This window comes from Ambystoma mexicanum, chromosome 11 (genome assembly GCF_040938575.1).
Source record: "Ambystoma mexicanum isolate Mex_15411 chromosome 11, UKY_AmexF1_1, whole genome shotgun sequence".
Taxonomy (NCBI): domain Eukaryota; kingdom Metazoa; phylum Chordata; class Amphibia; order Caudata; family Ambystomatidae; genus Ambystoma; species Ambystoma mexicanum.
In genome coordinates, this window is record NC_090934.1 from 876,868,079 (window position 1) to 876,895,721 (window position 27,643).

Sequence of the window (27,643 nt, forward strand, 5' to 3'; positions counted from 1 at the left end):
GCAGCATGGATGCTAGAGAGTGAATAATGAATCTGTTCTGGGTTTCTTGTTCCTGGCAGCATGGATGCCAGAGAGTGAATAATGAATCTGTTCTGGGTTTCTTGTTCCTGGCAGCATGGATGCCAGAGAGTGAATAATGAATCTGTTCTGGGTTTCTTGTTCCTGGCAGCATGGATGCTAGAGAGTGAATAATTATCTGTTCTGGGGATCTCGACCCTGGAATCATGGATGCCAGTTAGTGAATACTGAACCTAATCTGGGATTCTTCGCCCTAGCACCAAGGATGTCCTTGAAGGTATAATGAACATGGTTTGGGATACTTCATCCTGGCACCAGACAAGTCAGTGAGTGGATGCTGCACTTGGAAGGAGATTCTCGTCTCTGGCACCATGGATGTTAATGAGTGAATACTGAGCCTGGTGTGGGATTCTCAAACCTGGTACAGGGGATGTGAGCTAAGGAATAATTAACTTGATCTGGGATGTTCAACCCTTGCACCAGGGATGTCAGGGAATTGATACTGAAGGTGGTCTGGTATTCCAGATTGTGGACCTGGTGCCATAGTGAGTGAATCCTGAAATTAGTCTGTAGTAGTGGAGGGGGGCTTGGTGCAAGAGACAGTGAAGGCATCTCACTTGGCATCTGTTTACACCATTTCATTACTTTGCCAGTAACAGGAAGTGGCACCAGAATTTGAAGGAAATTAGTTGGGGGGTGGCGGGGGGACGGAGGGGGCGTCTGCCACTACCCCAATAGTACTGTGGTTGGGAAAGCTGGGCCTGGTTTAGTAGATAGTGGATTGTGTGCTCAGTTTGTGATTCGAATCCAGGAACTGGCCTGGCAGTGATTGCACCCTACTTCAAGGTGTGGTGCCAACCCTAGTCATGGTGTAACAGTCCTGGGGTTCACAGATGTTACACGAAAGAATCTCGCCCCACTCAAGCGTGCATCTCCTTCACCTTCACACCCCTCTGGAGAGTACCCTTTGTTGTCATGGACACCTAGTTAGATCTGTTCCCTAGCTCGACAATTTACACTTAACAAGATTGTTGCCTCAGTTTAGCTGTCCCACACAAAGACATTTGCAATCGTAAATTTGACTGGTGTTGTTGCGCCACCACGTGGTCAATTAATTTTCTGCAATAAAAATAATCCACTGGGAACAAACGAGATCAGTCCCACCCTAAGGAACCCTACTTGAGGTGTCTAGGGCCTGTGAACCAGGGCATAGTTTAACGTGGCCACAGCCAGGTTTGTGCAGTGATATCTTATGTCAAGCACTGATTTCACTCTTTGCTCTCTGGTTCGCCAAATTGGAGACAGTCAGTTCAAAAGGTCAGTCTGAGGCTTCAGTGAAGTGACATGTTTATTTTAATGTAGGCTCTGGAGACCGATGTTCTGCAATTGTATAAGTTGCCATTGTCTCCATTCGTAGGTCTTCGTTTAGAGTCAAGTGCTGCAGGTGTAATTCAGCTACCCATCCGTGGAACAGAATTGTAGACACCGCAGCAAGTGCAGCAGAAAACGTGATCAATGTGTAGTTTGGCGCTGAAGTGGTGATAAGAATTATAGACCGAGTGGGAAACATCCGCAGAACCTCTGCATTTGGCACTACACAGGCGTCACCTCTGAGTGCATTATTACTGCAAGGTTTCCAGGCAAGCGATACCAGAAAAGGCATACTAGGCAAGCTACATCCACCTCTATGGTAAGAGCCTGTGAGCCATCCACAGGGAAAAGTCATGCCCTGGCATCAATGGGAGGTGTCCGCATAGTGGGGCAATGCGGGTACATCTATGCTAGCAAGGGCGCGTTCGCTGGTGACAAGGTGCCTTTTCTTGGCAATTGATATGGTGAAGGAAGGGACGCGTCTCCTTAGGGACATCATCACCAAGAAAATGGGCGCTCTTGTGGGCGAAGACATAGGTCCTCATTATAAGTGTGCCAGTCTGGGAAAAATGCCGGAACAAATGCCAGTTATTCTGGCTCCGGCATTATTTCCGGACCGGCACATTTCAAGTTTGCTGTCGGGGCCATGGATCTCCCAGCAGGCCTGACCTACCAGGAGATCAGGCCACTACCAGCAAATAAATGCCTGAATCACTGGCACAAATGGTGCTAACGGTGCTGGTGATTCCGGCAATCCCATCCCATGCGTTCCTATGAGACTCCATGGGAATTGAATTTAGCGGCTCTCCGCCGACCATAATATCCCAATAATACTGGGATATCGGGCAGCAACGACGGTAAGGCAGGTTTTCCGGTATCCCACCGGAATTACTGTAGGACACCGGCAAACCTATAATGAGGTCCATAGAGTTGGCCCAACTCTGTAGTCCGATTGGGCCGAATACAAGAAGCAGCGCAATCACCAGAATGAATGTGAAGTTCTGGCTTTCAAACCACCAGAAGAAACTCAGAGGACAGGACTTGGGAGGGGTGATCACTATAGCCCACCTATGACCATGAGGACATCACATTCCTAGAGTTCACTTTAGCTACAAATGCCATGGTGGCAACATTCCCGTTGGAGAACCTTAAGTGCGACCATGTAGAGGCCACTGGTAATGTGGACCCTGCAAACCATGACCTGGTCACCCATTTAATAACTGGAACACCTAAACCGGGAATAGGCCAGTCGGCCCAGGAAGAGAGATAGTCAGATGCTACAGGACCAGAGCCTACTGAGGTTTAGGAGTGTGTGAAATTACTGCCGGCTAAATGGAATTGGCGAAATTCACCACCACTCCATTTTGCCAGCCTGGCAATTTTTTTCCTGTTCCACATTTCTTTGGCAGAATTATTTTGCTCAGAAATTTCGTTTTTCCTGAATTCTGGAACCATAATAATATGGGGAAAAATGAAATTTCAGGGCATCAAAAACAATTCTAAACGTAAACTATGGGGAAAAAACTCTTTATTGGGAAAAAGTCTGAAATTTAAAACATTTCTAAAAACGGAACATCCGGCTTGAAAAGGTCGGAAATGGCTGAATCCACTCAACAGGCAAAATTGGCAAATCCCTACTGGGGACCATGGTGTTCGCAAAATGTTCGTTCAGTGGAAAAAATGTGCTAATACCTGGCAAAATTTACCCGATTTGCCACTTTTGACAACAGAGCAAATTTGGCCCCTTCAGGCATTTTGCAGCTTTACATTTAGTTTTTTTTAAATTTAATTAGTGAAAATGAGAAAAACTAATTTTCTGACGTTTTCCCTCCTGAAGTAAACATTTTCCCTACATTTCTTTTTTACCGTATTTTGGGTCTTCGAAAGAATTCCAATTTTTGGAAAGAAATGACATTTCTGAGCCAAAAAATCTTTAGGATGCTTTAGTATATTCATTATGTTTCCCAGAATCAGTTTCAGGGTTCTCTTTACATTGCAAGGTCTTTATTATGCTTCATTACATTCATGATATCTCCCAGAGGCATTTTCAGGGTTCTCGTCACCTTGCAAAGTCTCTAGGATGCTTTAGTACATTCATTTTGTCTCCCAGGTGGCAGTTTTAGGGTTCTCTTTACCTCGCAAAGTCTTTAGGAGGCATTAATACTTTTATTATGTTTCCCAGAGGCAGTGTCAGGATTTATGTATATGCCCCAGAAGGCAGCATTTGGCTTCTCTTCATCTTGCAAAGATGTTAGTACTTTCATTATATCTCCCAGAAGGCCGTGTCAAGGTTATTTTTACCTCACAAAGTTTTTAGGACCTGTTTAATACTTTCATTATGTCTCCAAGAAGGCATCGTCAGGATTCATCTTTACCTCAAAAAGTCATTAGGATGCTTTAGTACTTTTATTATGTTTCCCAGGGGCAGTTTCAGGGTTCTCTTTAAGTCGCAAAGTCTTTAGGATTCTTTAGTACATTCATTATTTCTCCGAGAGGCAGTTTCAGGGTTCTCTTTAAGTCGCAAAGTCTTTAGGATTCTTTAGTACATTCATTATTTCTCCCAGAGGCAGTTCCAGTCTTCTCTTTACCTTGCAAAGTCTTTAGGATGCTTTAGTACATTCATTTTGTCTCCCAGAGGCAGTTTTAGGGTTCTCTTTATCTTGCAAAGTCTTTAGGATGCTTTAGTACATTCATTTCGTCTCCCAGAGGCAGTTTCAGGGTTCTCTTTATCTTGCAAAGTCTTTAGGATGCTTTAGTACATTCATTTCGTCTCCCAGAGGCAGTTTCAGGGTTCTCTTTATCTTGCAAAGTCTTCAGGATGCATTAATACTTTTATTATGTTTCCCAGAGGCAGTGTCAGGATTTATGTATAATCCCCAGAAGGCAGCATCAGGGTTCTTTTTACATTGCAAAGTCTATAGGATGCTTCGTCTTTAGGATGCTTTAGTACATTCATTACATCGCCCAGAAGCAGTTTCGGGGTTCTCTTTACCTTGCAAGATCTTTAGGATGCTTTAGTACATTCATGATTTCTCCCAAAGGCAGTTCCAGTCTTCTCTTTACCTTGCAAAGTCTTTAGGATGCTTTAGTACATTCATTATGTCCCCCAGAGGCAGTTTTAGGGTTCTCTTTACCTTGCAAATTCTTTAGGATGCATTAATACTTTTATTATGTTTCCCAGAGGCAGTGTCAGGATTTATGTACATGCCCCAGAAGGCAGCATCAGGGTTCTCTTTACTTTGCAAAGATTTTAGGATGGTTTAGTACTTTCATTATATCTCCCAGAAGTCAGTGTTAAGGTTATTTTTACCTCGCAAAGTTTTTAGGACCTGTTTAATACTTTCATTGTGTCTCCAAGAAGGCATCGTCAGGATTCATCTTTACCTCGAAAAGTCATTAGGATGCTTTAGTACTTTTATGATGTTTCCCAGAGGAAGTGTCATGGCTCCCTTTATCTCACAAAGTCTTTAGCGCGTGCTAATTCTTTCAGTATGTCTCCCAGAAGAAGAAACAGGTTTTGCCTTTAGCTTGCAAAGTCCTTGGTACTTTATAGTAATTTTCTATATGCCCCGCAAGGCAGCAACAGGGTTCTCTTTACCTCACAAAGTCCTATTTGGGATGCTTAAGTACTTTCATTATGTCCCCCAGAAGACAGCGCAAGGGGTCTCTTTATCTCGCCAAGTCTTTATGATGAATTAATACTTTTATTATGTCTCCCAGAAGTGCTCAGATTCAAATTGTCTCGCAAAGTCTTTTGGACGCTTTAGTGCTTTTATTATATCTCCCAGATGGCAGGGTCAGGAGTCTTGCGAAGACTTTTGTCAACAAGGCACTTTCATGACCTTTTCTAAAATGCAGCATCAGGGCTCTCTATTTTGTACCTTAAGAACGCTGGCGGTACTTTTGCCATATTTCCTGACAGGCAGCCTCCTGACAGGCAGTCTGTACTTGCACATCCTGAGACTTTCTTCCCCTTGTCGGGCAATGCTGTCTCCAGGCCTCCCTGCCAACTTCCCACCACTTCATCCAGCTCTCAGAACCCTTCCAACAACTTGGGTTTTCTTGTGCAGTCCTCCACTTGGGTTCATCCCAACCAAAGTCAAAGTGCCCCTTCTTCGCAGCTGTCGGGGACCTCTCTTCTGCAGGCCTCCACAGCTGCCACCGTTGTGTTGCCTCTTCGGAGTTTACACAGCTTGAATGCACCTCTTCCCCTTCTCATAGGACTCGTGACTTCACTCCATAGTTGTGGAGTCCCATGACCTGTGTCAACTGGTCGCATTTGGCAACTGGTCCTCTGCTCTACCTGAATCCCCAGAATTCTCAGTGGCTGAGCTCTTGTCACATGACCCAATAAGGTGAGGAGATAAATGCTTAGGGTACCATGTTGCATTGCACTGCCTTTTCTATCAGAAACTGTTTGGGCGGTGGTGAGCATGCTTTGCTCCCCATGTTTATCAATGGCACCCGGCTGTATTCATGCTTTCAGCAGGGCTTGCATGCAACAAACAAATCACGTTTGATGTTTAATCTTTAATGCTAAAGGGATGTGCTTCATGATACAGTATTTTCAATGGATAACCCCAGGAGTCTGAATGGTAATTTAAGATCACAATTTTGAAAAAGGACAAACCAACGCCAGCGATGGTGGCTAATAATTGCACAGTTCCTACACAGCCCTGGCAAGCTATCCTGAATGGGCGTTACTGTCCTTTGGGCCACAGTGGTACATGTGTGATCGACTGTGCTTATCCTTCCCAGGCATTAACATAAGTTTCTTTGCATATAATGTTTGTAACATACACATTTTTCAAAGTAAATCATTTTATAATTGAGCTTTATAGAACCAGTCCAAAAGGCGTATTAGGCAGTATGGTCTGCAAAGACCTCAGAGCAGGTGTTTAGGCCATTTAACACGGTGCATGGGCCTAAAGACCTGCCCCAAAGAAGGGGTCCATAAAGCTATTATATCATGTGTCACTCTTGCTAGTATATTTTACACAAGTATATACAAGTTGTTATTAAATTAATCAACCTGGGCGCATTGCGCTCCCAGCGAATTGGCTGTGGATATACAGTACACTGCCGGTTTTCTTGGTATGAAGTGTTCTGAATAGAGTTCTGGCTATATGAACCAATCTGCAGGCTATACTGGATCCTATAGCCTGCAGATTGTCCAATGAGAACACTCTGAATGTTCCAAAGGTTGTAATTAAATGATTTCATCCCTTACATCTCCTTGTCCCCGTTCTTGTTCGTGTTCAGGAAACTCTGTTTTTGTGGCTTTATCCAAAGCTGTACTCTCTCCTCTCAAGGCTTTGTCCATGCTCCTGGCCGGTGCGTTGTTCATGCAGGAAGTTTCAGGAAATTACACCGATTTTGAAGCTTTTCTACAGAAGGTCCCTGGATTTCAAGATCAAGTTTAAGAAGGCATCCTTTGCCGACATATCTGTCCTGCCAGATCCACATCTTAGCTAGATGTTAACTTCCTGATCTTCAGTTTGCAACATGGCCTTAGGAGTTGGTATCCCAGGATGTGTGACATCTTCAGTCCTGATTACATGTTGAGATGCTTTGCCTTATCCTCTACATCAAGCGTGCATTAAATATGCACAAAACATCCTAAACACATCAAAACATGATATTCTGTTACTATCAATCCACCACATAACATCACCACAGTCACCCAATCACTGAGGCTCACAAGCCGCTCTGCCAGCTCAGCTCAATCCTAGACTTTCCCCAGCTCATGTTGGTTATAGAGTACTAATCTGCATACACACACCAACACACATGTTATGTTATGTTATATTTATTTATACAGCGCACGATCGCCAAGAGGGCATCTTGGCACAAAAGCAAGCAGAAGTTAATCAGCAGGGACAACTGATCTAAAATAACATGATTTTTCAATGAGCAACGAAAGAAAAGATGGTCCATGGTGGCTTGTAGAGTGAGAGGACGTGTGTTTCAGGCCCTCGCAGCCGCTACTGAGAAGGCACATCCTGCTATCCGACAGTCTGACCCGCGGGACCAATAGCAGGAAGTCAGACTGAGAACAGAGAGAGCGGGAAGGAACATACTGCGGAAAATTTTCCTGGAGATTTTCTGCTCCCTGCTTGTAAAAGGCACAGTGAACAATACACATCAACTTGAACAAGATCCGCTGCTCCATCGGAAGCCAGTGGAGCTGTCTGAGCACAGGGGACATATGAGCCCTTGGGGGAGGATTAAGAATTGCTCTAGTGCAGCATTCTGAAGCAATTGGAGTCTATTTATCAAATGGATAGTTTGGCCGAAGTAGAGCGAGTTACGATATTCTGATGTACTAAGAACCAGTGCGGCAACTACTGGAGCATGAAATTGATCAGGGATATAGGGAAGAACCTTCCTCAAAATGTGAAGTTTGAAATGGCCAGATTTTCTAACCGCTGCAACCTGATCAGCCATCGACAGAGAGGACAATATCTTGACCCCCAGGTTTTTCACTCTGGCGGAAGGGAAGGGGAATGAGCAAAGAAAAGTAGGTCATGCACACGTGCACAAGCACACACATAGACACGCAGACGCTTTGGCAAAGCACCCCCGTCAAGGACCAGTGCACACTTATATTTCAGTGCGAGAATCAACATGTAGCTTTGCTAATGAAGACCAATCCTGCATGCAGCACCCCCCTGCTAAACCACTATAGGCACCCACACAATATATGCTGCTGCATTTTAATGCTACTGCAGAAGGCAAGTCTAATAGTCTAATTTGTTGCAGAGATAATTATAAAAGTAATTAACATTTGACATTGTTTATCATATGACCATCCTGTTTTCTTCTATAGAAATGTACTCCATGTAGGAATATTTTTTAATTAAAACATTGTCTTCGGCTGTTTAAATTATATCACGCTTTTTCTGTTTTTTGTTCCATCAGAGAGGACTGGCTTCCAGCTCCGGCCTGTGGCTGGTCTGCTTTCCGCACGTGACTTCCTGTCCAGCTTGGCCTTCCGCGTATTCCAGTGTACTCAGTACATCCGCCACGCCTCCTCCCCTATGCACTCCCCAGAGCCGTGAGTAGCTCTCCCAAAGCACCCATCTATCCTTGACTGAAGAATGGCCTCAATCGCTCATTACACTTTCCTGTGAGGGACGCATGCATTTCTGTGTATCCGGGATGCTCTCTCTGGCTTTTCACAATCCCCTGTGACAGGGTGCTGTTGTCTCTCCTAAGAAAAGAGATAATGTGCTCTCTATACATACACTTGCCATCTGAAGCAGGTTTTTCTAAAGAACATTTCGGATACAATTCTAGCTATTGAGATTTCCTCAAAGGCTTTATGATTTTAAGGTAGAAATGTAAGGCCATTACCTTCGTTGCAAGTGCTTCCTTGTCATAGCAATACTACATGAGGTTTGGACACATCCTATGTCACATTAACTCTGAAGAGGAAGAGATGACTCTGAGTAATAAAGATTACCAGTAAGTAAATCAGGTCTTTATATCATCCAATTGGGGAAGCAGATGTCTTCCAATTAAACGTTCTGTGCTATTTGGCGCACAATACAAATCACAATGGATGGATGGGAAATTAGCAAAAAGACTGGGTATGTGACTTATCGAAATAAGTGACGTGTAGCAGCACTTGCATCACAATATGTGGCTTGGCATATACAGTGTATCATTGCGCTGGGGGAAGTGAAGTGCAGTGCATCATCCAGGAATGCTTGAATCCCACAGACTCTCCCTGTCTTATTAGTAAACGGCGGGTGGGTGTGGCGGCCTCCAAACCAAACAGGAGGCTCAGAACGGGGGCTTTTACCACATGGTAAAACCCCCAATCCGAGCCTCCTCAAAGAGTGAGGCCAACATCTTTCCTGGCGGAATCAGGTAAGTGTGCCCCCCGTATCTCCGCTCACCTCCTTACCCCACGCCATCACCAATGTTTACATCCTCCACCCATCCCCTCACCATGTACTTTGTGTTCCTTTGTCCCACGCCGGTGCCAGGAACACTCGGCTTTTCTTAGCTTGGGCTTATAAATTGCCCAGAGCATTACCTGGCTGGTAAAGCCCTGGAGGTTGGGTTTATTGTTTAAGCAGTGCGATTTGGCGCACTACAAACTTTGCAACATAACATGTACACTGGTGTATTACAGAATCCATTGGTCAATTGAGTCACAGGAGGTATTTGTTACATTCTGGAATAGAGGACCAATGAACCCCCAAGAACATAGACTACTTAGCAAAGCCCGCAGTGGGCAATATTGAAAAGCACAAGCCCAAAAATATATTTCATTTGTTAACTTTTACAAAGAATTGACCACCACTTCCCTTTGAAGATTGTGTTGTCATTGATTAGGCCTTTCTAGCTTCTTTTATTGCATCTAAGTAGTCATTGGAGTGATTTCAACCCTCAATGTTTAACCATGGAGATACTATGGAAGAGGTCCTGGATGTGGAGACTTCTTGGCACAGACCTGACAGTGCCAGGGCTTTCGCAAGTTCTTTGGCCTGACTGTCTCTGATCTCTAAACACACTGTGTTCAACAAGAGATCAGTAAGCAACTTGTAGTCAGAAGACATTTGGCCTCCAAGCACTTGAGAAGACTGATTCCCCTAGGGATCGGTGAGTACATGAGCGAGTCACTGTTTACAAGTATGAAGTGTTCTAGTTGCTGACACTAGGCTGATAGCCTTCCCTCATCCCATTGGAACAGGCAAGTTACGCTTGCGTACAACTCTAAAGTATCAATAGCACTTTTAGACATACATTACTGTGTGTTAGTGAGCATGCACAAACTTGACTGATTCTCATGTTGCAACTGTTGCAAACATGAGATGGGACCTTTATGTGGTAGAGGAAATGAACACCGTTAACTTAACGAGGTCCACTTCATGACAGCCCTTCAGATCCTGAGCGAACCATTGGCCCAGGTCAGAGCTCGTATTGTCGTCTTGAAGAGCCTTCTGCCTGATGCACAAAGCTAAGTGGGGCAAGGACCCACTGTGTCTCATAAAAAAAGTTACAATATACCTCCGCGTGAGGCCTGTGAGATCTTCAGGTTCCAAAACACAAGTGGCCACAGGTTTCAAGAGAAAGGAACTAGCTGGCAGGAGGATGGCTGCACCTGGTTCCAGCCTGTGGAACAGTCTGCTGGTCGCCGTCAGAGAAATGCATAACCGCCTCCACTTTCAGAGAAGAGTGAAGACTGTCCTCTTCGGGAAAGCCTACGGGGTTGACTGCTGGGCATTCACACCTATACAGACTCCTTAGGCTGGTAGAAAACGAATTCTGGCAGAATTCTCTTTGTCAATGTACTCATGTGTTCCAGATACTCTGCTGCCCTCCCCCACCATTGGCTTTGGAAATTGTGAAGTACTAGGATCTAATTCCAACTCCTTTACCAATGCACTTAGCCAATCAGAATGTTCCCAGAGACTGACAGATCAGATTTCCTCATTTTTCGATTTAACATGGAGGGGGGCGGGGGCAGAGGGCGCTACGAAATGGCACTGGTCAGGGGTAGTGACCTTATAAAAACCCAATACATAAATACATTTAAAGAAATACACACATCGTAAAATGAGTCCAAAAGTATCACACGCTGAGGATTTCAAAAGCCGGCTGTGGGCAGGACAATGTAGGAGGGACAGCAGACTCCTCGTGTGACTGAGCACTGACTTCTTCAGTGTCATGCTGGTGCTTAGGCTGTTGGTTGCAAAACGAGTGCAAGGTTTTCTTTCAGAAGAGCTTAGATGTCAACATAACAAAACAATGCAAAAGAAAGATATAACAAGATGGACCCTAACCTAGGAATACAGGCACATGCATTAGGAATGTATCAATGCTAGTGACTGAAGTCAAACAAGCATTGGCAAAAAAAAACAATAGTTGTGGCTTTTGCGTAGGCTTGCGATGGGCATTTACAAGGGACTGCCATAATAATATGGCAAGATCTGCCCAATATTGTGAGCTGTAGGGCATATAAAAGAGTGCTGGCAAATTCAAATCTAATATATAGACACACGTCAAAAATGCTGGCTTTGTCAATGTTTGTTTTCAACAGGACTTCAGTGCAAGGAACAGATATTAATCAATTAGCTGAAGGCACACTTGGTTAAGACATTTTTATCACACCAGTCACTCGTTTCCATCTGCAATTAAGCCATTAACTCTCAGCAGGCTGCTTAGAAATAACACTGACAGGCCAACATTTGATGTTACAGCTTGATAGAGCTAGTTCAAAGAGATTCCGGGGGCAGGGTGCTTTTGGGGCACATATGGATTAGCATGGCCATGGGCAGTCAATGGATGGGTAAATAACCAAAAACACCCATACTCGTGTTGCCCATCCTCACATCCCCTTTCCCTCCTAGCATACTCCAATGCAATAGTTTCGGCTAACGTGCCACATACTATTCAAAACTAAAAAGGCAGAAATGCATTGACTTCTCTTCAACACAGCCAGTTGGAGATGCTTCAAAAAGGGCTTGGTGAGCAGTATGAAGGTCCACTGGTTAAATAAAGATAAAAGTCTGGGTTGATTCATCTCATATTATGTTTGCCAGAACATATGCCACAAAGCCTTGTTTCGAGGTATGAAACAAAGGAGTTGATTTATTAAAATTGTTACATCCTATGATTTGGAAATTCCCACAAGCATCATTGCACTTTTTAATGCTGACATTGAAAAGTAAAAGGTCCCCTGAAGCCTCGATGAAAATAAGGAAATGATGATCTGGAAAATGTTTTTAAAAATGATAAAAAGGTTCGAAAGCTGTTGTCTTTGTCTAGACTGGGTTCAAAATAGTTACTGCTTGTGTTGGCTACTGGTCTGGGCTCGCAACATGAATGCCTTCCATGACAAGACAAAGGATTGCATGCAAGAAGGCATTGTTGGCATCTTTTTTTGCACATCTGTTTCCTTTGCTTTACATACACCCGCAGATTAGTCCTTGAGGAAACCATAACACTCAAAATGACATGCCAGCAGATCAATATTTACTACACAGATTTTGCACCAGAGGATTTTTAAAACAGCCAGAGATAAGGATGTTGCAAGGGATTGGTACCCACGCCCAGCAAGATATTTTGGTAGACCTCTATTTACTTTTTCAGGATTTCAAAGGTGCAACAAGAGCTTAACTGAAGCACTGATTGTCTGAGCAAAGACCACGGATTGACCAGGAAACCCCATGGAATCTTCTGTTTAGTCTTAAAATGGGCTGGTTAGCTCATGAAGAAGAGTCAGTAATATGTCCGGGGGGAACAACATATCTACATGATTTCCTAAGGGAAGGAGTGATGATGAAGACCTTGGAGCCTGGGATTGAGGGTGGAAAATGTGGGCTCCTTGTCAGAGCGGCCAATAAGAAACACAATGGCTAGCTCAAACTGTCAAAACCTCCCTCTCCAGGAAGTTGTCTTTGCCTCTAAATGGCGGGTTCCTATTGTGGTGTTATCCAATGAGAATTCCCTGGTCACAGGCATCCCGTGCACTGAAGACGTGCCTTCAAAGATAACGTACACTCTGTAGAGTCTGGATGAATGACATTATATGGGATATACCTTTGGATGACTGCGGTCCCCACTAAACAAGCTTTCCTAATCCTTATACACTGTATGAGGGTGCCCATGAGCTAAAGATGATAGAGCAGAAATTTGGGGGAGCAGAGATACTGAGCAACCCCATGAATGTCCCCAGGGCAATTGGGACATTTCTGCCTTGCTTCTAAAAGCCTTGCACCTGCCTTGCATTTGTCTCATTGTGGCACGTACGTGGAAGCCCTTTGTGAAGCTACTTGAAAGCTATGGAGTCTGTCCATCAAGAGAGCAGATAGGTGACAAGACAATGCGCCTCATTACGAGTTTGGCCGTAGCCGTGCCCTTATTAAGGGCATGGCTACTGCCAATCTCGGTACCAGAACTGGCACCCGCGAATGTGCCATTACCGGCCCATTACGAGATGAATGGGCCAGTAATTGCCCATTCGCGAGTGCCGATGTTGACGAGGAGAGGAAATTACTGACGGGCCCATTGGTCAGTACTCACCCTCGAAAACTAGTAATACAAGATAGCTGCACCATGCGAGGACAGAGTGCAGGATTCACATACTCCGGCACGGATCAATAATCAGCACTCATTAAATTGGCAAAGGGAAGTCTGTTTAATGATACATACATCAGTTTATGGACATCAGCAGCATCACAAACACCTGCCTCCCCCCAACTTCCTCGAACATTAGTCCAACAGCCTCTTTTATGGGCAAAATCCGTCATCATCAACGTCTAATTCTACAAAAAATCATCATGCAATACAATTGGTTGGGAAAGGTAACTTAAGTATAGGTGCTATATCTGTATATAGAAATGACGCAAGTGGATTGGATAACTCTTATCGGGTGGGCGTCTACGCCCTTCCCTCTGCACCTCACGTGATTGACATCACTACAAGTACGACGTCTCATTGGTTACAGTGTCTATAGGACCCTAGATTACATGGTCCCTTGTGATTGGGCAAGTTACACTCCTAAACATAAATCTTGATTTTAATTAGCTGCTTTAGAGTAGACACCCAGGTGCCTAGTGTCCCAAGATTCACCCTTCCTGTCTTCCATCAATCAGTGTTTTAGGGCTGTGTGTCAATTAGTTGGCTGGGTATGGCCTCGGATCTGTAGTCTCTTATCAGGAAAAGTTGTGGCACCCTCTGGTTCTGGATGACATCAGGCGGTGGTACATCTTCACCCCTGTCTGGTCACATGTTGGTTCACGGTGAATCTGCTTCAGTTTCCAACCTTTTGTGCATTTAATTCTGTGTGCGCTTGGCCACCTGCATGAGCCTCTCTTATCTTGACCTTCACGGGCGGGCTGGTATTCTCTGTAGTTGGAGTCTCGTGAGCTCATGCTCACCTCCCCTTCTCTGGTTGACCTCGATCTCCCAGGCATAAGCCTCTCTTTGTTGAGTTTCGATTCTGCTCCTTCTCTGGTCTTTGCTGGGTTTCTAAACTCAGCCTGTCAGGCCTTTGGCCGCCTGGGTACATTTCTGCCTTCACAAAATGGAGTCGCACGTGTACATTGTGCAGTATTGATGTAGATATATGGTTGGCGCTTGCCGCTCTACCCTTCTACTAAGCATTGCAAGCAGTATCAATTTCTTAGCATCTTGCATTTCAAGCTTATTTACACACATTCAACAGGGCGGTTGCTTCCATCTTGCCTTGTGGCACCATTCTCTTATGTTTTAACTGTTCTCTCCCCTGCATCCATTATCATTATCCTTGCAGTTACTAGTACTGGCATTCGTGTTTTCAGTAGCCAAGTCTGTTTTTTCTCGGGGCTGCTCGGGCCCTTGGTTTATTTTCATTGGCCTTTCCTTAGGGCTTTAGGGGTCTCCTCGTAGACCGTATGCAGGTAATCCTCATTCCCTATCAGTGGCTGGTATGGCTGTCTGATAGGGTACCGTGCTGCCCAGGGTTGTTTTGTGTTATGGCTGCTTCAACCGGTATTGATCTCCTTACGTACAAGGGGCAGAGTCCCAGTGTGGCTCTCTGTTGGTTCATTTGCTCCTCATACGTCACGTACCACGGCGAGTACCTTACTGGCAACTCGCATTGGGGGGCAGGGGTGCGGGTCATACCTGGGACCTCCTCTACACTCCCCCCTCTGGTCGGTTCATCGACCACTCCTACTTCCTCCTTTATATTCAGTTTCTTTGATTCCTCAGCTTCTCGCTCATCATCTCCTGGGTTTACACAAGAAGGCGTGAAAGTATGCGATTTTGGTGTCCATGGCCCTCATTACAACTCAGGCGTTAAGGGTTTAACGGCGCCGTCGGCGCCGTTAACCCTTAACGCCTGATTACAAGTGTCCATTTGCAGGTTGGTGTTTAACGCCTGCTTTTAGCAGGTGTTAAAAATCCAACCCGCTAAGGGACTTTGGAGATAATTACGGCACTGTAATTTACGGTGCGGTAATTAGCGCCTTCCCCATTCCCATTATGCCCAATGGGGGCAAAAATGGGAATGGGGAAGGGCAAATGGTGAATGGGGAATTACCGCCCCACTCACCTTGGAATGGGGCGGTAATTCCGCCATCCACCATGGCGGAATCGTAACCTTAGCGGCATGGACCATGGTGCTAATAGCACCATGGTCCTCCGCCAATGTTGTAATGAGGGCCCATATCTTTATCACCCCTTTCAAGCTTCCTACTGTTCTCACATGCTCATCTTTGTTCCAGGTCATCAACTGGCATTGTCCATTTGGACTGCAGTAAATTCTTTTGCCTTCGTACCTTCTTCGTTTCTTGGGATAAGTGAATTTTGTTCCTTCTGGTGCAAATTCACGTGCCTTCACAAAGTATTTTATCTCCTCATCTGTCAGGTCTATGGGCTTCCAGCCTGGCTCGACATCGACCATAATTTTCATCCCAATGGCCTTCTTTGCTGTTTTCTGGCACTGTGTGATAATTATCTTGATAACACAGACTCCTAGCAGCACCATTGCTAGCAAAGCTCCCAGGAACTTGAATATATCTGCCATCCATTGCGGGACCCATGAGAATAGGTTCCCAAACCAGCTGTCGTCGTCCACTTCATCTGTCTCATCGGTCATCTGGTTTTTCAGGGTTCTTAACATGTCTATGGCCTCTGTGAGGGTTCCATTTTCTTCATCATGTGATGGTATAAATGTGCAACATGATTCTCCAATTTTTTCACAAACGCCTCCATTCATTGCGGTGATCATGTCAAGCTTATATCTGTTCTAGAGGGTCATCAGTCTGACTGCTCTCAGCTCTTCTTTGATCGCATTGAATCCTTTTATTGTGGTGTTGATGGTCTGCAGTAACTCCCATCTCGTTATCTGCAACCACTTGCTGTTTACACCAACTTGGATATGCGGCAAGAGTATTTTTGTAAATACTGATGAAGTTAGGCTGAACAGCCTGTGTTCGTAGGGAATGGCATAAAATGCGGCCGCTGATTTGGCGGAGAAGTAATTCTCTCTCTTCATCCTTGACATAAGTTCCAAAGACCTCCTTTTCCTCAGGTGAGCGTCTGCTTTTGGGAAACTGTCCAAATTCAGTTCATTTTTTGGAATCACTAGTGCTGGAACGTGTACGTTCACCAGTGTGCATATGCCTCCCCAGTTCCTCGGTAGCCTTATGTATGCCTTGGATCCACATGCTCAATAGTGGTCCATCAGGACTGCAGTCCCTTGCGACATCCCTGGGGCTTTGTATATTCACCCGCAGTTTTGATTCTCCCCCATTTTCCTTGTGCCATTACTTCTAAAGCACAGTTTCGGGTTTTCCAGCGGTACTATCTGCAAGGGTCCTCCTCTGTCTTCGTCCCGTGTCAACAGCTTTACCAATTTTGGCCACACTGGTCTGCATATCTCTGTGAGTTCTCTATTGCTTCTTTGCAGGCTCCAAGGACCATCCAAGCTCGGCAGGTTACTACTCCTTCTTCCCATCCATCTGGAGAGACTACTGATCCCCAGATCTGCATTTGTCCTCGGTGTTTCCATATTTGGGCTTCTTCTGCCATTTTCCCTTGGACGTTCAGTCTTGAGTTTATTTCCCACCTTATTCCTGATCCCTTGACACCAGGGTTTTCATATCTAATCGCATGGTGTGTGCCCTGTTTCTTGTTTTGATGTCCTGGACATATCCGTCTCCAGCAGGGTAGTACTTTTCGTTGGCCCATATCAACGAGGCGTCTCTCCCCATGAATTGTCCTCTGGTATTACACATTGCCACATGTGACATGCAGTGTGCTATGGGGACATCTATTTCTACAGCCACAAAGATTTTGGACTTGCCCATGCTGTACGGCAGGAGTGCACAGACAAAACATTCTCCTTATGATTTACCTCGTCCAACTTCCTTCATGTGCTGGTACCATATGTTGTTTCCAAGATGGGCCATGCTGTCCAAGTAATCATTTAACTCGTTATCGGTTTCATATGGACTTCTCTTGATCGTTAGCGTTTTTCTGTGGTTGGCTCTCACTATGTCTCTGAATGCGTCTATACTGCTCTTTCATTCAGGCAGACTCTCGGGCGTTATCCTTGGAGGGGCAGGTTTCATTTCCTGCCCTGCAGTAATATGGGGAGGTTTTGCGCTTCTTTTCCTTCCCTCCTGCATTCTTTTGTAGACCTCCTCCCACCGCATATGATTTATCATCCTTCCAACACGTGGCTGTGTCGTAGGCTCGGTAGTTACTTCTGGCATTGAATGTGGTGTGCTCGCTATCACAGTTGTGGTGGTTGTCTTGCTCAGCTCCTCATGTAGCTTCTTTGCTCTAAGCATGAGTGGAAACACATACTCAACTACCGCATGTGTTTTCTCAGTGAGTTCTTTTGTTGCTTCCTCTGTTCTATTGAGTGATTTTGCTATTTCACTTCTGTTCGGTTTCTCATGTTGCTCCCTGCTTTCTGGAGCTGCTTGTTCCACAGGTGATTTCTCTCTTTCAGTTGGTTTGGCCTGCGGTTTCGTAGCCATTGACACTTGCCCTTGTTCGTGTGCACTCAGTGTATGGGTGCGTGCTGTAGACAGTGCTATGTTATCATTCATTCCGTGCTGACCCTGTCTCCAGTCTTTCTCACCATTCATTACTTCAAGTGTATGCGTGTTACTGCTAATTACATTCAACTGTACATTGTTTGCTTTATCATGAGTTTTTCTTGGAACAGGGATGACAATATAAGGTCTGGGTGCTTTTGTGGCCCCAGATGTTCATTACCTGGTGGAAGCACAGACATTGGGATGCTTTGTGCACCAATAAAAAATGCATTTCTATTAGTTAACGATATAAATATTACAATAGTCACAATGCATATACATATGAAGGCCTTAAAAGACACTTTACAGCATCTCCTTCCGGGAAACTGGGGGCGCCCTTCCGCTGGTGGCACAACTAAGTTACTGTTTTGGGCCCCCATTTCAAATACGTCCACAGTCAATAGTTTATTTTTCTTCTTATTCTGTTTTCGTCGTTCAAAGTTCAATAAACACTAAAGTGACAGGTGCAGATCAATGTCCCCGCTCTTACAAGTGATGATGATGATAGTCTCTGAGTATGGAGTAGAGTTCCTTTGCTAGACTATGGAAAAAGGTTACACTATCATTTTCAGCACATCATAATTATCCTGTATTTGTATGGCCAGCGTATTCCCAGGGCACTCTTCCAACTATCTTTGGCCCTGGGGACATACAGGACCTTGTTTGCTGTGACACCATGAAAGGATGGATTCACTACAAATCACGCAAAATAACATTTTGAAAAATAAAAATAAAAATAAAAGTGAACATATGAGAAGGTAGGAAAAAATTAAAAAAAGGTTGAAAAAGGTAAATACGGCAGTGAAGTCCATGTCTCTGTTCCTTTCACTTGGTCCTTCGAGGACGAGTTGGTGAACAGTCTCTCTCTCACCCATTTATTCTCCTGCGCGATAATGATGAACAAATAGAAAACACAAAACAAGAAAAATAAGAACGGATGTAGTTACCCTTGTTTCCGCTCTTTTCGATCTGTCGTATCTTGGAAGCATGAAGAACTGTGTCTTTTGTTTTCTTGCCTTGTCCCCGGTTTGGGATGATGAAAAGGGTTATTTTGGAACGCCCATTTCTAAGGCTCTTCTTAGAAATGGATGTCCATAGTTGCTTCTGAGTTGTGATGCATAGCTCTTAGGAGCCTGTTCAGTTGGGCATTCTTTGCTGGATCATAAAGAAAGGCAGGCACATCAATGTTGCGCTGTCTGCCCACTAGTTCTGCAAAGTTTTCGATGAGATGAAAGAAAACACGAAAAGCATAACGACTGTCTTCAGGTGTTAATGACATGTGTCTGGTTCTTTGGCTCTAAAGTCACAGGCCTTCTCTTGCAGTGTGATCAGTTGTTTTTTTTTTCTTCGATCTGTCCCCCGTCGGCTAGTCTCACTGAAATCCTCTCAGCAATTCTCGCTGGAAATTGGACAGCTCCACCTGGAGCATGATGCCTTGGAGGAGTGCGCCCATGTGTGGGGCGTTGGCCGGATTCCTAAGAAAGGTGATGACGTCAACATCTGCAGGTCTCCCCACCATTTCCGTATAGTCTGTGACTAATCAAAATAAAACGTTGTGTGCCAGCCTGGTAACCTCAGGTGATAGGGACATTTCCCTCATTTTCTGGGTCCTAATCACAGTCCCTTCTTTTGATGCAAACAAGTTTTGCACTTTCCTGCTGCGTGAGTTTCAACCACATGGTTCAGCTTGTACCACACTTGGTTGAGAAAGTCATTATTTTTTGGATCTCTAATAAATGTCAATGTATCTGTAGTTCTCCCGATAAGTCCTGGACATTCTTCGATGATGCGGAAGAACAAAGTATATGTGATCTCGTCAATGATAACTTTTGGTGGAAGCATCTGTGTTTTTTCCGCTGTGTTCGGGAAGTGTAATGAAAGTTTCTATTATGACAGTCAGTAGTTTTCGGATTATTTTCTAGTTTGCAGGGTCCTGAATGAATTCAGTAACACTGGCTTCTCTGCCTATAAATGAAGGGTAGGACAGTACTACCAGCTGAAAATATGTGAGCTCATCCCACTTGAGACTTCTGTTGGGATGAACCATATGTCCATGAATAAAGCCTTGATCTTACTTTGCTTCTTATCAGAGTCTTAGGCTTTAAATGCTTTGTGTGGCTTTCAATGTTCATGAGATTAGCGCTTCTGTTGATATGAGTACGCGATTTTCTTCTTTTACCCTGCACCTTTGGCTGCACAGGGTGTTTGCATGCTTCTTATTGTCTTTTTTATGCCTAAAGTAGAGGTTCAGCGTGGACAAGATTTTCACAAAAGTTCTCTTGTTGGCTACATTGAATGTTCATTTAATTGTCCTTTTGTCACCTTTCTCTTTGTTTGAAGAACAGTCTTGTTTTGAAAGTCTCAGTTTTGTATTTTTTTTTCTTCATTCTTGTAACTTGTCTGCTCATTCGTTCTTCTTCCTTGCCATAGATCTTGACTGCACGTGCTGCGGTCCTTCCCCATTGTCTGTGGATTCCTCGGCAGTAGATGTAGTAGGAGTGCTCTCTCCTATAAAGAGTTTTATATCATTCGTGAAGATCCAGGCTCTTCTGCCTATGAGCTTGACAGCTGACGGTTTGCAGTCCTCTACGATGAATGGGCCATTAAACCTCGGCTCGTCCCACCTTTTTCTGGTGAAATTCTTCACGAGGACGCAATCTCCAGGGAAGACAAGAGGCACGCATAGGCTATGAGCTGCGTCGGCATCAGCACTGTCTGTTGTGGTTTGTGCTGTGTTGTCTCTTTTCTGCCGTCGCTGCAGCTGGCCTTAAATGAGAGTGGAACTGGATGTGAGACAATCCAGATAGGCCTTCATCTCCTCTCCCAGAACCTCCCTAGTTGACTGGGCATCACATCTAGCTCTGTCTCGGTGAGTAAGAGGGGTCCTCATCTTTCTCCCCGTTACTATTTCGTGCAGCGTTAGATGATGGTCGGAGCCTGGCTGGTTCTGAAGAGCATACAATGCCAGTGGTAGGCAGTGCATCCATCCCTTTCTTAATGTGAGCTTCAACTTGGCTATCCTTTCCTTAAGTAAGCCGTTGATCCGTTCACATATCCCGTTTCCCTCTGGGTGATACACCGACGAGAATTTGTGCTTTATACCAAGCAACACGCTAATCTGCTCAAATACTGCATTTACAAAATGTGCCCCATTATCAGATCTCATTACCTCTCACACCCCCCATCTAGGGAAAACCTCACTCACCAGGAATTTAGCAGCACAGGCAGCGTCAGGGTGTGTACAGGGGCCTGCCTCTACCCATCTGGAAAAGGGATACACCACCACAAGTAGATACCTGTACCCATTACACACCTGAATCATATCGACATAATCAATATGTAGGTGCTGGAAAGGGCATTTGGTCTGGGGATGACTTCTCTCACTACTTTTAATATGCACCCAGAAGTGAATTGCTGGCAGATAATGCAGTTTACCATAAAGAATGCAACATGCTCGGCTAAATTCGGTATAAACCAGTCTTCCGCGAGCGTTGCAGCAAGATTTTCGTTTGACATGTGAATGGGGTATTGAAGCTGTTCTAGCGCTACTTTTAGAAGGGCGACAGGCATTACTAGTTTACCAGTGCTGTCTTGCCTCCACAATCCGTCAGAGAGTTTTAAAGAACACCCTCAACGCTTCCATACATTTTTCTCCTCCTGAGGTGCCTCCCCTTGGAGCTCCATCAATTGAGACTGCCTCATATTGCTGTAGGCTTCTGGAGTGGCTCATGCTACCATCATTCGTTCATGGGTACGTGCCACCTCCACGTCCATGATTGTTTCAGTTTTGGATGCCATCCGTTTGGCTTCCATGTCCGCTTCATGATTTCCACGTGACACAAAATCTGTCCCTTTCGTATGAGCGGTGCATTTTATGACCGCTATGCCCACTGGGAGCTGTAGTGCTTTTATCAGCCTGTCCAACAAGGCTGCGTGTTGTACTGGCGTGCCGTCTGCTCGGAGGTAGCCCCTCCTTTTCCAGCACGCTAATCCTGCGTGCACTGTTGACGTCACATAGGTGGAGTCGCTGTACACTGTTACTTCCTGGTCTGCATGGTTCTCGATGGCGGTTATCAATGCCACTAGTTCTGCAGCCTGTGCCGAATAGTGAGATGGTATTCGGGCACTGACAAGTACTCAGAACTCTCCATTCGCCATGTGTTTGATTACGGCCATGCCTGTATACCTCTGCCTGTCATCTTGGTCAATTCTTGATGACCCGTCAATAAAGACGATCTATCCACTTGGCAGGGCATTTTCCTTGACCCTGGGGATCTCATCAAAGTATTCTTCATAGTTTGCACAGTCATGCACAGGTTCTCCCTCTGTGACTGGCTCGGCTATAAAAATAGCAGGGTTCACCGTTTTGCATCGCACTATTTTGATCGATGGATTAGAGATAATCACCTCGTAGGCTGATGCTCTTTGCGAAGTCAGCGTGTCCTTTGGCTTCTCTAGTATGGCGAATAGTGAGTGCTCAACATATAATGTCATGGAGCACCCCATCACAATGGATGACGCCTTTTCAATGGCGAACGCGGTGGCAGCTAAATTTTGTTCGCACGGGGAGTGGCCCTTCATGACCGGGTCCAATCTCCCTCTGTAATATGCTAGGGGTTTATATCCCAATGAGGTTCGCTGCGTGAGCACTGCGGTCATAAAACTGCCATCGGTATGAGAGAACAGATAGAATTCCTCCACATAATTAGGAATCCCGAGAACTGGGGCCTTACAAATTGCCCCCTTGAGTTCTGTAAACCCCTTCTCCATTTCTTCATTCCATTCAATTTCTTCTCTTGTTGCCTGTGCCTTTTTAAGGGTTTGTAACAAGGGCTTGGTATATGAGCTGTAGTCAAAGACCCATGCTCTGATATAATTGCACAAGCCTAAGAAGCTTTTCATTTGCTTTATTGTACGAGGCATGGCCGTGTGCATGATAGCCTCGGCCCTTTCTGGGGTTACCTTTTTCCCCTCATGTGAGATTAGTTGCCCTATGTACAACACCTCCTGTTGGCAGTACTGCAGCTTGTCCTTGTCTACTTTGCATCCTTTTTCAGCCAGTATAGTCAATAGCCGGACAGAGTCCTGTCGGCATTGCTCTTCAGTGATGCTGCAGATTAGAATGTCATCTACATACTGCAAAACAACACTGTCCACCGCAATATTGCTTAGGTCCATTTGCAGGACTCTGTCGAAAATGGATGGAGACTCGCAATACCCCTGTGGCAGCCTCATACTTTTCAGACGCATTTGTCTGAAAGAAATGATGTCAGGTCTTGTGAGTCACGGTGCAATGGAATTGAGAAAAATGCATTTTTCAAATCGATCACCGTGAAGTATTTTGCCTCAGTGGGTATGTTGCACAAAATTGTGGATGGATTCGGGACTAGAGGGAACTCAGCTTCGACTATGTCATTCAATGCTCGTAAATCCTGGATTAAACGCCAAAACCCTCCCTTTGATTTCTTGACAGGATAAATCACTGTGTTGCAAGGTGATTCTGACGTCACAAGGATGCCCTGCTCCATCATGGCATGGATTGTCTTTGCAATCCCTTCATCCGCTTCTCTGGACATAGGATACTGTCGTGCCCGTGGCATAATTGCTCCTGGTTTCCATTTAATTTTTACTTTGCCGGCGCCTTTCAGGAGACCTACGTCATAGGGCCCTGTAGTCCATATCTTGGCCGGCACCAGGTCCATGTCGTTATCAAAGTATTCTGGACGTACTAATGCTAACATCATCCTCTGCGGTACCTCCCGCCTGATCATTTTGACCCAAAATATGAGACTCACTTCCACCCACGTCTCTTCTAGGTCATGGTGTTCTTCGAACAGATCATCATCGGTGACGTCAGTCACTCGATACCCTTCTTCAATGGCGACAATCGCACACCAAGGTCTGCCCTCATCGTCACACGTTTGAATAATGCATTCCTGGGGTGGAGCACACTATGCCATCCTCAGTGAATGAGATGGTCATATTCAACTTTGTCATCAAGTCCCGACCCATGATATTTACTGGGGACTGACGAGAATACAATAATGGTACATTCATGTCGCACTCTCCCACAGAAACTGGGAGTGCATCAGTAAAGGGAACTCTGCTATGAGCTCCATTAAAACTCTGGGTATATATTGCCTCGCCGGACAAGGAGAACTTGCCTTCTCGTATGCACGAGCATGTTGCACCCGTGTCAACTAAGAAGGAATATTCTTTCACCCCTATGGTGACATTTACCTTTGGTTCCCTGTTAGGGTCTGGTGTCACTTATAGGATTGAACACATCAGAGTTCCCTGTGAGCCGTCCTATTTCACATATAGGTTCGGTTCATTGTACACCTGTGGGTTTCCTCCACCTGAATTAGTGTCCTGAACCACTTGTGGCAGTGTCTGCTGGGGTTGTTCCTGCGGTACATTCCCCATGTTCAGTGGTGGGACCATTTGCTGTGCACTTTGCTGCAAGCCAGCTGCCTGCTGCTGCACAGTACAGTTTTGTGCATTGTGCTGTTGTGGGGTAGCAGGTTGATTCACCATGTCTGTCCCCATCCCTTGGTTGTTCTCCCACATGCCTTGGCTTCTGCACATGTCCTGTCACTCCACATAGCCAACACACTGGTGGTGGTCGGGCCATCTGTCTATCTGGCATAGCTGGACTGCCCATTGGTGCGCTCTGGATACCACCTTGAACAATTTGAAAACCTCCTTGGTTACTTCTAAAGCCTCCCTGATTGCTCTGCCATCCTCTTCCTCCAAATCCCCTTCCTCTCGGGAAATATCCCACGTTACCCTGATTACTCTGGGGCGGGTTAGCTGCACGCTGTGCACTTGATTCGGCTGGGCTTGTTAGCATGGCTCCCTCGAGAGCATATTTTGAGAGCTTCCTCTGCACCAGCTTCGCCTCTTCTCCCTTACGCGTTGCCTCTTTCTTTCGATTCTTTTCTTGCAACAGCCTACAGTAATGTGCAACTGTCAACTGGATCTCAGCCCACGGTTTAGCTTCTATTCCTACCAATTTTTTGAGCTGTTTTTGCACCAGTTCAGGTAACCCTTGGCACAATATATGGTAGAATACAGGGATCGATTTCGTCCAAGACTCATGCGTTTCGAGCACCCACGCGTCTTGAAAAGTCTGGATATAAAGTAACGGATCCTCTGACTCCTTCATTTGTCGAGTCATTATAGCTCCCATATCAGACGTGTCTGGATATAGCATACACAGCACTTTCCATACTGCTGCTCTACAGTTATTAAATGGCGCTCCGTCATGAGAGGTGTTAGTTATGGTTACCCTAGGGTAGCCTGCCCTTTTCCACACATCGTCTGCTCTTTCTCCGAGTATAGCAATTAGGAGACCCTTGATGTCCCCTATGGCTAGGGTGACGCCCCGCGTCATCTTTTCTAGCTCATGTATCCACTTCCCGGCTCCCGATGTCAACATTGGAAGCTTATTTTTGAGATTCTCTCGGTCCATGTGTGGCCATGGAATATATTGCGGTCTTGCTCTCCCCTTTTCTAACAGTGGGAATTGGAATGCACAATCTTCATTTCCCTTCTCTACACCTCCTCGGTCTCTCGCCGGGGTGGCATTCCTGCCTTGCCGTCTACCTGGCAATGCCCTTAATCTATCAGTATAGGCAGGTGCCGACACCCCCCTCTGACCGGGGTGCGTGTCTTCATCTCGGCTGGACTGTCCAGCGGACTTCGGTGTCCTACTTATAGACTCGCCCGCGTCTGACCACCATACCTCTCGACTCCCTGGGAGCCGCGTTTTGCACCACCTCCCTTCGTCATACATCACTTTCTCCTCTTCTCCATCGGAGTCTGACTCTGAATACTCCCAGTTTGCATAACTTCTTACATCATCTTTGTTCTGCCCATCTTCTAGTCTATCTAGGGAACGTCCCCTACTCTCACTACTTCAGGTGACATCCTCAGTGTCATATAACTGAGTGCTCTCTAAGCGCTCATCTTCCCTTCCTTCTTGGGAGATTCGTTCCAGTCCCATCTCATCATATATTTGTAATGAGGCCCAATAGATCTCTCTGAGCGGCCAGCAGAAAGACACAGAATGTCTTTCAAACTTTTCCTCAAAGTCATATGGTCAGAACACAGTAGGACCTGGACACTAGGACCAAATGCTTTGGTGCTGGATAAGTACTCCATTATGACTCTGTCAACAAGCAGCAGGATCTTGCAGCTTTCCATTCATAGCCATGAAATGTCAAATTGCCAGTTCCAGAATTTTGAGTTGTGGTAGAAGAATTCAAAAAGGACATCTGCATGCAATTTTCATCACTGCACCAAACCACCGTTACACCCTCAGAGTTCATCTAATGCGAGCACCCCTCGTATGCCCCTCCAACTACCTGGCAACCTATTAAGACTTCTCCAAGGTGCAAGGACCTATGACCCCTGCCAATCATATTCTAGACTCTAGCCCAATCAGTGGATTATGTCCCTGGGTGACCAGCACTTGCTGAAGATGTCTGCACCCAAGAATATTTGTGCACACATGGGTACAGCCACCTACACATCCTGCTTCAGCCTCTACCATTGTGAGCATTTGCCACTGAGTGTACTTAGCACAATTTGGACAATGTCGGTAATCCACTCCTGCTGAAGTGAAAAGCACATCAGTTATTCTAATTCCAAACCCCAAGGTAAGTTTATCCTCAACTCTTGATTCCCACCTCCCATCCAGGCACAGCGTTTCCCTGTAATCATGTTTTGAAGCAGAGCTAATGTATCCACTTTCAAAAGATCTGCAGTGACACTTCTAACAATTTCCAACTTGGACTATCCTTCCACAGACCCTCACAGTGTTCCGATGAATCTCCTTCAATCACTTGACCATATTGTTTGTGAATTAACACTGAGGAGCTCATGTTCAATGGGGGCATAACGTTAATAGCTCAAGTTAGGCTTTTAAGCCTTACATTAATGTTACCCCCATTTTCATTCCTTTGTATGCTGGAGAGGAGGAGCAAAACTCAACTTGCGTTTCCGCCACCTTTCTTCCTTTCCACCATACAAATGTTCCATCATTGCCCCGGCATGCAGCGGAAATGCTGGCGATCCCTACGGAGTCCACCAGCTTTATGCACCAGCAAAAAGGAGGAGGACATCATAGGGATCCTTTGTAAATGCTGGCTGCCATGCTCCCATGTTAGGCAGTGTTTACAGTTATTATTAAACCCTGCCTGCCATGCTCATATGTCGGGCAGGGTTTTATTGTAGTTGTGAGCACTGCTTGCCTTGTGAGCAGGGCAAGCAGCGCTCCCAATTAAAAGTAATCTCTGCCTTGCATGCAAGCATGCCAAGCAGTGTTTACTTACTTTGCATGGCAGAGTGCAAAAGTGCTGGGCAAAAGGCGGCATACACATGTGTACACCACGTTTGCCCTGCACGTTTGCACTTTGCTGTGCAAATGACGAAAATGTGGCTGCTGGGAGCTGCCTACATATATGTCAACACGTAATGGGTCAGCGCCAACAAATTACTCTTTTAACGGAAATGAGCTTCTTTCCATTATTTCTTATATACTTATATAACTCCCTCTAGCGGTGATAAGAGGCGAAGCGGTCAGGACAGCTTTGAATAAATGTACATCTGGCATTTTATTATATGTATGATGAAAATTGTTTGAACGTTAAGTTCCTTATTCTTTAACTGCATTTGAACTCTGTTGCAGTTACGCCCTT

General features: G+C 45.3%; 1 protein-coding gene and 1 long non-coding RNA gene across 2 annotated transcripts in view; one reads left to right on the forward strand and one right to left on the reverse strand.

Annotated features, from left to right (window-relative positions):
- Window positions 1–27,643, forward strand: part of TH (tyrosine hydroxylase) — a 414,235-nt gene that overhangs the window by 294,785 nt on the left and 91,807 nt on the right. Inside the window, exon 8 of the mRNA XM_069623939.1 lies at window positions 8,311–8,446. Coding sequence (XP_069480040.1) covers window positions 8,311–8,446 — 136 coding nt within the window. The remainder of the gene's footprint in view (window positions 1–8,310; window positions 8,447–27,643) is intronic.
- The window catches only part of LOC138503877 (uncharacterized), a 121,771-nt gene that overhangs the window by 21,765 nt on the left and 72,363 nt on the right, over window positions 1–27,643 (reverse strand). The window lies entirely within an intron of this gene.